Source organism: Nyctibius grandis, chromosome 1 (assembly GCF_013368605.1).
Source record: "Nyctibius grandis isolate bNycGra1 chromosome 1, bNycGra1.pri, whole genome shotgun sequence".
NCBI lineage: Eukaryota > Metazoa > Chordata > Aves > Nyctibiiformes > Nyctibiidae > Nyctibius > Nyctibius grandis.
Window position 1 is genome coordinate 96,810,471 of NC_090658.1, and position 12,373 is coordinate 96,822,843.

The 12,373-nt window shown below is 41.2% G+C and overlaps 1 protein-coding gene across 1 annotated transcript in view; it reads right to left on the reverse strand.

Moving 5' to 3' along the window:
• The window catches only part of CD109 (CD109 molecule), a 92,776-nt gene that overhangs the window by 14,241 nt on the left and 66,162 nt on the right, over positions 1–12,373 (reverse strand). The window contains exons 24-29 of the mRNA XM_068408608.1: positions 11,628–11,709; positions 10,112–10,340; positions 9,402–9,567; positions 8,064–8,254; positions 2,403–2,558; positions 2,252–2,317 (exon numbers count right to left, since the gene is read on the reverse strand). Coding sequence (XP_068264709.1) covers positions 2,252–2,317; positions 2,403–2,558; positions 8,064–8,254; positions 9,402–9,567; positions 10,112–10,340; positions 11,628–11,709 — 890 coding nt within the window. The remainder of the gene's footprint in view (positions 1–2,251; positions 2,318–2,402; positions 2,559–8,063; positions 8,255–9,401; positions 9,568–10,111; positions 10,341–11,627; positions 11,710–12,373) is intronic.

Consider the following 12,373-nt stretch of genomic DNA (forward strand, 5'->3'; position numbering starts at 1 on the left):
TAATTGGAACCAATGTGCTTCCACAGAAGGCTTTCATTTCAACAAATCGGCATCTTCCAGCAAGAAACAATTTGCTGAAAAGTTTTTGATCAGCTTGCCTGACAAATTAGTTGACTTAATATCAGGGAGTATTTCTCAACAATGATTAAGGTTAAGTAGTCTTAACTATTCTGGAGCCCCACTTTGTTACATTTCACATACACACACACACACACTCTGAAACCACAGATGTGTGAACGCAGTCCTGCTGAGATGTTCATTCCTATCTTGGCCTGCAGGTCTGAATCTAAATTATCCTCTGAAACTTTTGAACTTTGCTGTAAACTTCATTTGCACTTCCAGGAATTAATAAATATGGGTCATGATTTATGGCACTGTGGGTTTTGCAGTCTGGTGCTGAATGAATGAGGCGTACCTCTAGCTGCTGTTCACTGCTGATTGATAGGCAGCTGTGAAGGTTTCTTTGTAAAGGTCTTTTATCCAAAAGCATATTTACCATGCTTTTTTGTTTCCCAGATGCATAAGAACACTGAAGTGAAGGTCGGGTTGGAAGGAACTTGAGATGGAATCTGATCTGGCATAAGACTTTGAGACCATTAAAGGCAGCCTAAGTTCAGTTTTCCCAAGTACGACTAGAGGAGTCTAGTAGGACCTCTGTCGGTTTTGCAATGCACTCAGCAATTATGAGTTTATCTATATACTTCCAATATAATGAGTCTCTCATGCTCAGAGACATGCATTTCTGTATTATCCATAGTTTTTCAAAAGTCTTCTCTTTTACCTGTGTGGTTCTAAGCAACTATCATGGACAGGACAGTTCTGGGCCCCGCACTTCAAGAAAGATGTTGAGGTGTTGGAGCGAGTCCAGAGGAGGGCGACCAAGCTGGTGAAGGGTCTGGAGGGTCTGACCTACGAGGAACGGCTGAGGGAGCTGGGGTTGTTTAGCCTGGAGAAGAGGAGGCTCAGAGGTGACCTTATTGCAGTCTACAACTACCTGAAGGGAGGTTGCAGTGAAGTGGGAGTTGGCCTCTTCTCCCGGGCAACTAGCGATAGAACAAGAGGACATAGCCTCAAGCTTCGCCAGGGGAGGTTCAGGTTGGACATTAGGAAGAATTTCTTTACAGAAAGGGTTATTAGACATTGGAATGGGCTGCCCAGGGAGGTGGTGGAGTCACCATCTCTGGATGTGTTTAAGAAAAGACTGGACATGGCACTTAGTTGACAGGGTGGTGTCAGGGCAACGGTTGGACTCGATGATCCCTGAGGTCTCTTCCAACCTGGTTGATTCTGTGATTCTGTGAAGAGTGACCCATTAGTGGCCATATCAAATCAGGTCCAATACTGTCTTCTTCTCATATGATATTTCTCATAGGGTTAGGGAAAATCTTGGAGGTAGAATTTCTTCAGAACATAATCTCTGTTATGGGGGAAAAGCATGCAGCTGAAAAGCATAAAAAGGCTATTTATGGTTTGCTAGTTCTAAATACAGTATGCGCTGATCCAAGCTTAATTTGTTTAAATATAAGTAAAGATGTTTGAATTTACACTACCGAATCACAGTCTTCCGCAGGACAGGCAGAGAGGGGATCACTATACCTCCTTCCGCTCTTCGCCATGCACTCACTTTTGGCTTATGCTAAGTATCTATTACTGTCAGCAGTTTGCAGGATCCTTTGACTCTCTTTCATGCTATTTCAGAACAGTGTAAAAACTGCTGGACAACCTGGCCATAATACTCTTATTTTTAGCTTTTGCACTATTGTTGTATTCTACTTCAATAAAAAGAAAATAACTCTAATAACTAGCAGTGTAATCTTGTTCTGTACTGATCTGTGGCCACAGTTTACCAGAGGTTCCTGATGAGGTATTTCTGCCTGGTCCACAGGCCTTTTTTACTCTGACCTTTGTGCCTGCCAGTGTACCACTGAAGTCCTTTGTCTTGCAAATGGACACTGCATTTCTGCAGGAGGACAGGGCTGCTTTGCTGTGGCTCTGGCCCATGGAAGTGCCCCAAAACTGTCAATCATCCAGCAGTACTTAAAAGGCCAGGCCATCAGACATAAACAATCATCACTTGAATATGTCCATTCACACAGTATTTGGTTTGCAGTATTCTTTAATTAGTAAAGTGCTTTGGTACTGATTTAAGACATGTCAGAAGGTTGTTCTTAACAACACGTTTTATAAAGCTTCCAAAATATACCACCCTTATAGAGAGCGTATCTTTAGCAAGAATAACAGCATTGCATACCTGAAAGACAGCGAATCCTGTTCCCTCTGCTGCCACTGTAATTGTCATTGGTTGTGCAGGGGCAATCTGAAAGAAAGATGAGTAAAACAGTATTTTCAAAGTACTTTCAGTCAGCAGACTTTATGAAAGTATTCCTTGCTTTCTACAGTACCTCCTTGGTCTGAAGCAGAAAACGATTTAGACTATCAATTGAAAATATTTCTGGCATTTTCAAAGAGGGTGCTGTCACTGTTACATCCATTTCTGTTTTGCTTGCAGTAGTGAGAGTTGCGAATAGACTCAAGGCTTGCAGAGCCACCACCGTGTCCTGTTGAGAGAAACAAATCCTTCTGTATTCAACAGAATAAGCCTGCACAGTGAACTACCTCTGTATAGGCCATGCCTTGGGGAGCTCACAGTCCCTGCATTGTTGCTTTTGTTGATTATGCTGGAGTCTTCATGCAGACACTTCCACATCTCCACTGGGATTCCACTGGCATGAAGTATCCCAGCACAGAAGAGGGATGGCAACACAGGACAAGAAGTTAGCTACTGTGACACACAATGGAGAATGAGGTGGGAGCCACCTAAGAAAGTTTTCCTCTTGTGCAAGGTACATGGAAGACCCGACACGCCAGTGGACACAACAGTCGGAATCACACACTCCATGGACAGTGAAGAGAAAGCCAATGAGGAAAGTAACGATACTGCTACTTTCTAGATTTATTTCGTGACTATGCATTAAATATCCAGTATTGCACAAGAGTTATTCAGGGTACCTTGATCACCGAAGCAAAAGCTAAAACTCTGAAAAAACTACTAACATTTATTAAAAAAAAGCCTGAAATTAGTTTTTATCAGACCCCCAGCAACAATTTCAAAGTGGTTCAGCCCAGTTTTTATACTCTATATTTGATCAAAAGGTTTTGAGCAATTGTTTAACCACTGCAGAATATACTTATAAATACATTATCATACATATATCCAAAATTCTCTTTTAGAATCATAGAATCATACAATAATTTTAGTTGGAAAAGACCTTTAAGATCATTAAGTCCAACCATTAACCTAGCACTGCCAACTCCACCGCTAAACCATGTCCCTAAACACCACACCTACTCGCCTTTTAAATGCCTCCAGGGATGGTGACTCCACTGCTTCTCTGGGCAGCCTGTTTCAATGCTTGATAACCCTTTCCATGAAAAAATTTTTCCTAATATCCAATCTAAACCTCCCCTGGCACAACTTGAGGCTGTTTCCTCTCATCCTATCACTTGTTCCTTGGGAGAAGAAATCAACACCCCCCTCACTACAACCTCCTTTCAGGTAGTTGTAGACAGTGATAAGGTCTCCCCTCAGCCTCCTTTTCTCCACACTAAACAACCCCAGTTCCCTCAGCCGCTCCTCATAAGATTTGTTTTCCAGACCCTTCACCAGCTTCGTTGCCATTCTTTGGACTCATTCAAGCACCTCAATGTCTTTCTTGTAGTGAGGGGCCCAAATCTGAACACAGTATTCAAGATGCAGCCTCACCAGTGCCAAGTACAGACAGACGATCACTTCCCTAGTCCTGCTGGCCACACTATTTCTAATACAAGCCAGGATGCTGGTGGCCTTCTTGGCCACCTGGGCACACTGCTGGCTCACATTCAGCCAGCCATTGATCAACACCTCCAGGTCCTTTTCCACCAGGCAACTTTCCAGCCACTCTTCCCCAAGCCTGTAGCAGTGCGTTGAGTTGTTGTGTCCTAAGTGCAGGACCCGACACTTGGCCTTGTTGAACGTCATACAAGTCCGAGGACCATTGATCCAGCCTGTCCAGATCCCTCTGCAGAGCCTTCCTACCCTCAAGAAGATCAACACTCCCAACTCAAGTTGGTGTCATCTGCGAACTTAGTGAAGGTGCACTCGATCCCCTTGTCCAGATCATTGATAAAGATATTAAAGAGAACTGGCCCCAATACTGAGCCCTGGGGAACAGCACTTGTGACCCGACGCCAACTGGATTTAACTCCATTCACCACCACTCTTTGGGCCCGGCCATCCAGACAGTTCTTGTTTATCTTTGTGTACGATTGCAGGTTTAGCTCTCCAGGTTTTGAACAGAAGAGGCAGTTTTGGAACATTTGGTCCAGCACAGCTTAGTGAATGAGAATGTTAATATCCACTATTTTCTGGGAAAAAATACAGTAATCAATTATATGTCTCTAATGCTTCTCAGGGATTTTTGCTGTTCGTGTAGTTCATTTTGCACCTAGTTTTTAACACTAACAGTGAAGGAATTGGCCTTGCAGGCTCAGCATACAGGGCTGTTTTATTCGTTCTTAGGTCACTTCTAGTAACAAAACTCTAACATAACAGAAGCCCTCTAACTACGACATGGTGACTGTGCCATACCTTAAGGTACCAGCACGTGCTGCCTATTCACTCTGGTTAGAAACCACCCTTCTTCCTGTGTCACGTCCTTGTCTGAGATAACCTGCTTCAGTGATTAAAATCCAGAAAGATCAGTTGATTAGCAACAGTGCCAAAGTTGCTGGTACACTGAACCACTATGGCTGGGATCACAACTCCAGTGCTTAACATGTTGTGACAGAATAGATGCAAATAATGGGCTACACAAAGATTGAATACTCTGGAGTAAGTCGCAGACTTTTCCAGTCAGAGGCCCATATTTACCCTGAAAGAGTGTCTTCGATTACTCCTTTGCAGAAGACAGTGACAAAGCATCTGAATGACTGCCTTTACTCAGACTACTCACATGTCAGTTTCTGATGAAGTTCTATGTCTTGGAAGTCCAAACTTACAAAACATCTTTCACATTGAAATGAATGAAACTACAGCAGCCTATCAGGTCTATATATCTGATCTATCTTATAGACCTAAGGAGCTACAAGATCTTGTTGGAGAATCCGATTTTAATCATCTGAAAGCAGAAATAAGCCTGCCCTTACCTAAGTTGTAAAAACCAAGGAATACCTTGAAGTGCCCTTTCCAAGTCTTTACAATTACATTTCTCACATTTACACTTCTTGCTCTAAATTCAGAGACAATTCAAGATGTCTGTAAACGCTATCTGCCATTTCTGAAGGTGACTTCAGTCACTCAGTACTGAGTCCAGTCTTGTTCAGCTTATTCATCAATGACCTGGACGAAGGGACAGAGTGTACCCTCAGCAAGTTTGCTAATGACACAAAACTGGGAGGAGTGGCTGATACACCAGAAGGCTGTGCTGCCATTCAGTGAGACATGGACAGGCTAGAGAGTGGGGCGGAGAGGAACCTAATGAAGTTCAACAAAAGCAAGTGTAGGGTCCTGCACCTAGGGAGGAATAACCCCATGCACCAGTACAGGTTGGGAGTTGACCTGCTAGAAAGCAGCTCTGCAGAGAAGGATCTGGGAGTCCTGGTAGACAAGTGCACCATGAGCGAACAACGTGCCCTTGTGGCCAAGAAGGCCAATGGTATCGTGGGGTGCATTAGGAAGAGTGTGGCCAACAGGTCAAGGGATGTTATCCTCCCCCTCTGCACTGCCCTAGTGAGGCCACATCTGGAGTACTGTGTCCAGTTCTGGGCCCCCCAGTTCAACGAAGACAAGGAACTACTGGAGAAAGTCCAGCAGAGGGCCACGAAGATGATTAAAGGACTGGAGCATCTCTCTTATGAGGAAAGGCTGAGGGAGCTGCGTCTGTTTAGCCCAGAGAAAAGACGACTGAGGGGGGATTTTATCAATGCTTACAAATACCTTAGGGGTGGGTGTCAAGAGGATGGGGCCAGACGCTTCTCAGTGGTGCCCAGTGACAGGACAAGGGGCAATGGGCACAAACTGAAACATGGGAAGTTCCATCTAAATATGAGGAAAAAATTCTTTACTTTGAAGGTGATGAAGCACTGGAACAGGCTGCCCACGGAGGTTGTGGAGTCTCCTTCTCTGGAGATACTCAAAACCCGCCTGGACGTGACCTTGTGCAACATGCTCTAGGTGAACCTGCTTTGGCAGGGTGTTGGACTAGATGATCTTCAGAGGTTCCTTCCAGCCCCAACCATTCTGTGATTCTGTGACTTCAGAGCTCTTCCACATCCTAGGTTCAAATTACTCTCAGAAACACAGGTGAAAAACAAGAGGGCAAAGAACTACCTACAGAGAAGATAAACATTCCCCTTGGCATGCTCTAAAGCAGAAAGCATACCCAAGGCTTTTCACCAGTGAAAGTTCACAGTTGAAGCACGAGGTGCACGGATCAGTATGACAATGCTGTGTCCAATACACAACCTGAAAAGTTAGGGAATATGGTCTCAAGCCAGACTCGTAGGCCCCTCTTGCCAGCAACACGGGCTTTGCAGAATTTGCTACTCTTCTCTGCCATTTAAATCTAAGTTCATATATATGCTATTTTTTGTACGAATTGTATTTCTGTATATATGAAATATGTACATTTTATGCCCAAACATTAGAAGCATTATAAAGTAAAATACACTGATTGCAAATTCATAGTAAGCTATACCATGTATACAAATACGCTAACTTACAAAACATCACACATGCAACTGATTAGTTTCCTCCTTATTGTTTAACAATATATTAAGTTTCTAATGTAATAAACTCATGGAAGGAAACACTCCAAACATTTTTTTAAAGCAATCTCAGAAGTTAACAAAAAGTATGGGGTCATTTCCACAAATTAAAAAAGGCATCTAGAGAGACACTGGAGTAATTTTGAAATCAAAATAAAAATAATTTAGACTATGGAAGAACAAAAGGATTAAATTCATTTCTTAACTTCACCCTCAGGGGTAAATGGTACACTGCTGGATTTTCAAACTTCCAAGTAAAAATGGTTTCTGGAGAATAGAGAAAAGTTTTTTCAACTCATTTAATGCTTCAATCAGCCTCTTCAAATAATAAGCAAGAATTAACACATTAGGAAAACACTAGAACCTCAGGGGAACCAGGCTGGCAAGAATTAACACATTAGGAAAACACTAGAACCTCAGGGGAACCAGGCTGGTTCTTAAATTGCATTTTATTTAGTAGAACTAATTTCTTTCAGATTAATACCAACAAACATTTGAAAATAATGGAGAGCCTGTACAGCTTGGTACCAAGCAGTATGATGAAATGTGACATTTTACTGTGACCAGCATTTGTAGTTAATTTAAAAGCTAGTTTAAACTAATGCAATCCAAAGTACTATATAAATTTTCTGGATGCCAGCACAGCTTACAAGATGTGGTTTCAATAACATGGAAACCTCCTGGAGATAATGAAGATCTTCCAAATTTCATGGCCCATCAAAAATCTATGCAATAATGAGGACAAAGTACATTATTAAGTTAAGATCAACTTCCAGCAGAGGCACTAGATTAGACTGTTTCTCTAAAACCTACTCCTCTTTCTTATCTTAGTTAATAGCCTTTCAGGAGTTTGAGGACCCACATATGGAAAGAATAGAAAGAGGTTTCTCTCCTTGGCAAGAAAGTAAGAACAGATATTTATCATACTTGCTTGGAAAATGTGATTATTTTTCCATGGGCGTAATTTCTTCTTCTTAATTTAAGATCTTCTGTTATTAATATTTTATATAATCAAGGTGACCCTCTAATTCTTTTTTTTTATTATACTTGCCAAAATACTAAAAACTGGTAGTCCAGGTTTAAGATGCCAATATCGCAAAGAATGCAAGCTTTTATGTAACCAAGGCTGTTACAGCAAAACAAAATTCATGAATTGTTACGTAAAGAACCAAATGGTCTCTTTTTTCTTCTTTTTTTTTTTTTAAATATACAGTGCTTATTTGGAAAGTATAACAAAGCCCCTTGAGACAAGGTATTACCTGAGTAGATGAAAATCCCCCAAGGTGATTTCTTTGTCGACTTAACCATTTCATAATAGGGATCCCCTCTGCTAATCTGTCTTGATGAAAGTGTGAGAGCAGAGCATATGCTGCAAGTTCAATATCGATGGATCGTGGCTGCCATGAATCAGAAATTTCAGAAGCAGGTGTTATCCAGAAACGAAATTCTCCTGCAAAAGGAACCAATAACAACCTCAGATCCACAGACTGAAGTCTTTGGACTTCTGGGAAAGACTTAAGGGAAACCCCTCAATTAATGCTTACATATGGGATCTAGCAAGGTTCTTTAAAATTGTGTTAATGTTTAAGCGGGTGTCTTGTAAAGGACTGACTTTAGTACTTCCTCAGCAGTGGCTGAATCTAGATACAAAAAAAAGCTGGAATCCAATAGTCACTCCCATTGATTTCAGTGAACTTTAGATTGATCCTTTTGTTGTCAGCCTGAAGCACTCACGTAAAGGAGCCCTTGTGAAAAGGCCACCTTGTTGCTGGGGTGCTCCTTTCTCTTCAGGACTAGAAAAGGCACCTCAGGCAGCACGGCTGCTCACTAGGCTCATTCTTGAGTGAAGCCTCCCAAAAAAAGTTACTTCCTCCCTTCCCAAAAGTGGCTGTACAAAAGGCCTAACTCAGTAAACACAGAGGGATACTCAAGAGGCTCCATTTCTAGGCTACAACATGAATTCCTTCAGATTTTTCAAGAATACAGTTACTATTTTGATCCATAAACTTCCATTTCTTGTACTCCATGTGGTCTGCTCTTCCCCCAAAACAGGGAACAAAACGCAGTGATGCTGAACTTGTAAGAGGTTAAATGTAATGAGATGATGTGTCCTTACAGAAAATACAACAGACCTCTGTACTGTCTTACAGAAAGTCCAATCCTTCAACTCTTCTGATACTGATTTTAACTAATTGCCCCCCACACACACACCCTCCTGAACTATCCAAACCACTTTGGAATAGCTAACCTCATCCATCTCTCTTTAACCATGCTGATCTTACAAGTGCACATAATAACACAGGAGAACTGACAAGTAATGTTGTTCAACAGCACCACAGTACTCCCATGAGGAACATGGTAACTGAGACAGACAGGCCTAGATTTGTTGTGAATTGTCATTCATTTATGGACACTTTTCATTAAGGCTGTCTTGGAAGTTCTTAGCTTATTCTCTGTATCATACTCAAAACAGATCTGAATTCAGAAGAAGGATTCTCTTCATCTCTAATTCTATATGCAGCTGTAGATATACAATAGGTACTTTTAAATTTGACAAAAATCCATCTATACAACTGTATAAGATAGTTGTGCAATACCTTGGTGTTCTGCTCTCTGGTTCAGTATATTCAGTGCTTCCTTTGCTTTTGCACTTTTTGCCCAGGACAATGCATATGTCACAAGTGCCAAAGTGTAATTATCTGAAATGCCTTCTTCTAATTTATCTTCCAGAAAGTTTGTAGCACTCTTGATGACATAAGCATGCTGGAAATGAAGATCATATTGAAGATCATACAGTGAATAAAATATATATTGAAATATTATACTTCAAAAGAAAAATTTGTACAGAAACAGAAATATTACTATCACCAAATAACAACCAAAAAATACTGAAAATCTCTTTCAGAGTCAGGCATGAACCTCAAAGGCAAGCCTTTTGATCTGGCACTGTTCTTTATGAACGTGAGTAATCTCAATGAAATCAAGTGGAATGACTTAACACACCTAAGGATAGCTGTCCCCATAAATTTCTTTGCAAGTTCTTGGACTAAAGCCATGACAATATTCTTGCTAAAAGCAACTGCCTTTAGATTTTGCAAAGGCACATAAAATTGAAGGGCCTAACAGCACAACTTTTATTGTCTCTGGTAGATAAGCCAAAGTACAGGGAAGTTTAACAAAATCAGGTTAAATTTTGTCTCTGTTCAGATGTCCCTCTATTTCCTTAAACTACCAAGTGTTTGCCATATAGTAAGACAATTTATCAAGTGTTCCAGTAACTATGAATTCTACTTATGAATTCCAATACCTGTTTATTTGCAAACCCTAGGAGGGATGACATGATGTAAGCTGTGAGAGTGACTGGATTATTGGTGCCTCCCTGAAGATCACTGTGTAACACTTTCCCAGGCTCTTGAAATTCTCCATTTAATTTCTGGTGCCGGACAATCCATTTAGCTGTATCCATGAGTACATCTTGGTCAATATCTATGAATGGACGAGCTTGAAGGAAACATCTTAATACAAAAGCTGATAACCTTGGGGAAAAGGTTAATAAAATATCGCAAAATTAGCAACGTATTACAGCTTCTTCTGTTTATGATGATGTAAGAATACTGTGATGCATGAGGTGTTCTACACACACCTCCCAGGCATAAAGGAAAACACACGCCTCACTCAGAGAAGCAAGCAGACTAAGCTTAATCCTAAAAACTCCCTTTTGCAGATATTATGTTTCAAAAATAAACACAGAGTATAGACTCTAATTCTGCCAGCACAAGTATATCTTTATTCAAATGTTGCTCTCCTGCTTTCTGCTGCTAGGCTAAAGTGGCAAAAATCATAGTTTACAAAGTAACGCTGTTATGAGTGTGATGTTAATTATCACAGTTATCCCTGTAATGATATCATTGGAACACCCTCTGTTGTTTTATTCATTAATAATCCCAAATTCTGCCTTGAATCCCTTCTTTGCCAAATGTGCATTCATGTAACCTGTCACTGCACTATTTAAGTACCAGAGTTGCCAGTACAGATAAATTACCTTCATTTTCCAATCCATCAATACTGAGTCTAAGGCAAATCCTGCTGATGTCAATAAAAGATGCCCACTGACTGCACAAGGAGTGACTCCATCAGTGGCACAGCAACTGGGATGGTTCCATTTAAAGTCAGCAACGTGTACTGAAATACGTAAGCATACTTAAACTAACTGAACATGGATTAGCTGAACAAAGTGCTGGAACTTGTCTCTGTTATCTATCTAGATTCCACTGCTATGCTCACTATGCTTCTCGGAGTGAAATTCAGTACTGAAAGGGCTTTTTCAGCTGTATTTACAGTCTCAAAAAAAGGAGGTGTAAGAGAGGTAAGTAGGACAAATTTTTACCACCAGTAGCTCTGTTCACTCCCTAGGAAATGCCTCAGACAGTCTTCAGCCTCCCATATGGAGGGAACTGAAAACCTGTTTGAAGCAATGATGGTGACAGTCCTAAATGGTTTCAGTCAACTGCAAGAGTAAGTCATTTATTATTATTCTTCATTCCTTTGAGAAAAGCAACAGAAAAAGTTCCAGATCAAGCTACTCCCCTAGCTAAAATAATTCATTGTTTATATTTTGCAAAATTAAAAAGCCTTGCCCTAATAATGGCTTTGACTGCATGTTATCCAGCAGAATGACCTTAGAGTTGGCCTAAACACCTAATGAAAACCAGGCAGAAGGCTAATATAGCTGGAAATTTTTACCAGCCTCACAAAAAATTTTAGTTGCAGGGAAAATATCTGAAATACTCAAATTCCACAGCGAATCTGGAAGAACTACTTACCACGTGCTCCCAGAGGGATCTTCATTTCCAAAGGCACTAAAAGAGCCATCATCCCTCTGGAAAAGCAGCTCTCTTTGGTAGCCTGAAGTGGAAAAGCAGAGACAGGTATTGAACACATTCCCGTCATGCGGGTTCCAGCATAAACTTTCTGCTGACATGAAGCAAGGCACTTTCTAAGGCTGAGAAGGGCAGAACTTGAGCTCGTATTTCACAAAATATCTCCCAAACATGTAGGAACGCATAAAACTGCGCAAAGACGATGAGAAAGCGGGCAGCAGTAACACAAAGGATCCGTCTACAAAAGCAGAACTAGAAGCTTCTGTTCCTGCTCATCTGCCACCCAAACATGACAGCGCGGTGCAGAGACACGCTCCCACATAACTCGGTGGCTCCAGGAGCACAGCAGCGAGCGCAGAGCAGAGTAGCAGCTATAGTTCAGTGCTTCGTCGCTTTGGGGAACTAGAGTTGTGTACCTACAGAAATGCTCTACCTTTCCACTAGAAGGAAGGACAAGCAAAAATAAAGTATTTTCTAACCGGAAGGGCAAGGGTACAGTAACACTACAGACACTGCTGAAAAACAGACAGTTTCAGCAACTTGCTTTTGGAAAATCAAAAAGACTAGCTACCAGAAAAAGCATGCTGGAAGAGGCTATTCTGAAATGAGTGGAAAATTTCAAAAGACCCGAAGATCCTGAAATCCTGAGAAGGATGCATTTAAAATGTATCCAAAGATGTTTCAGCATT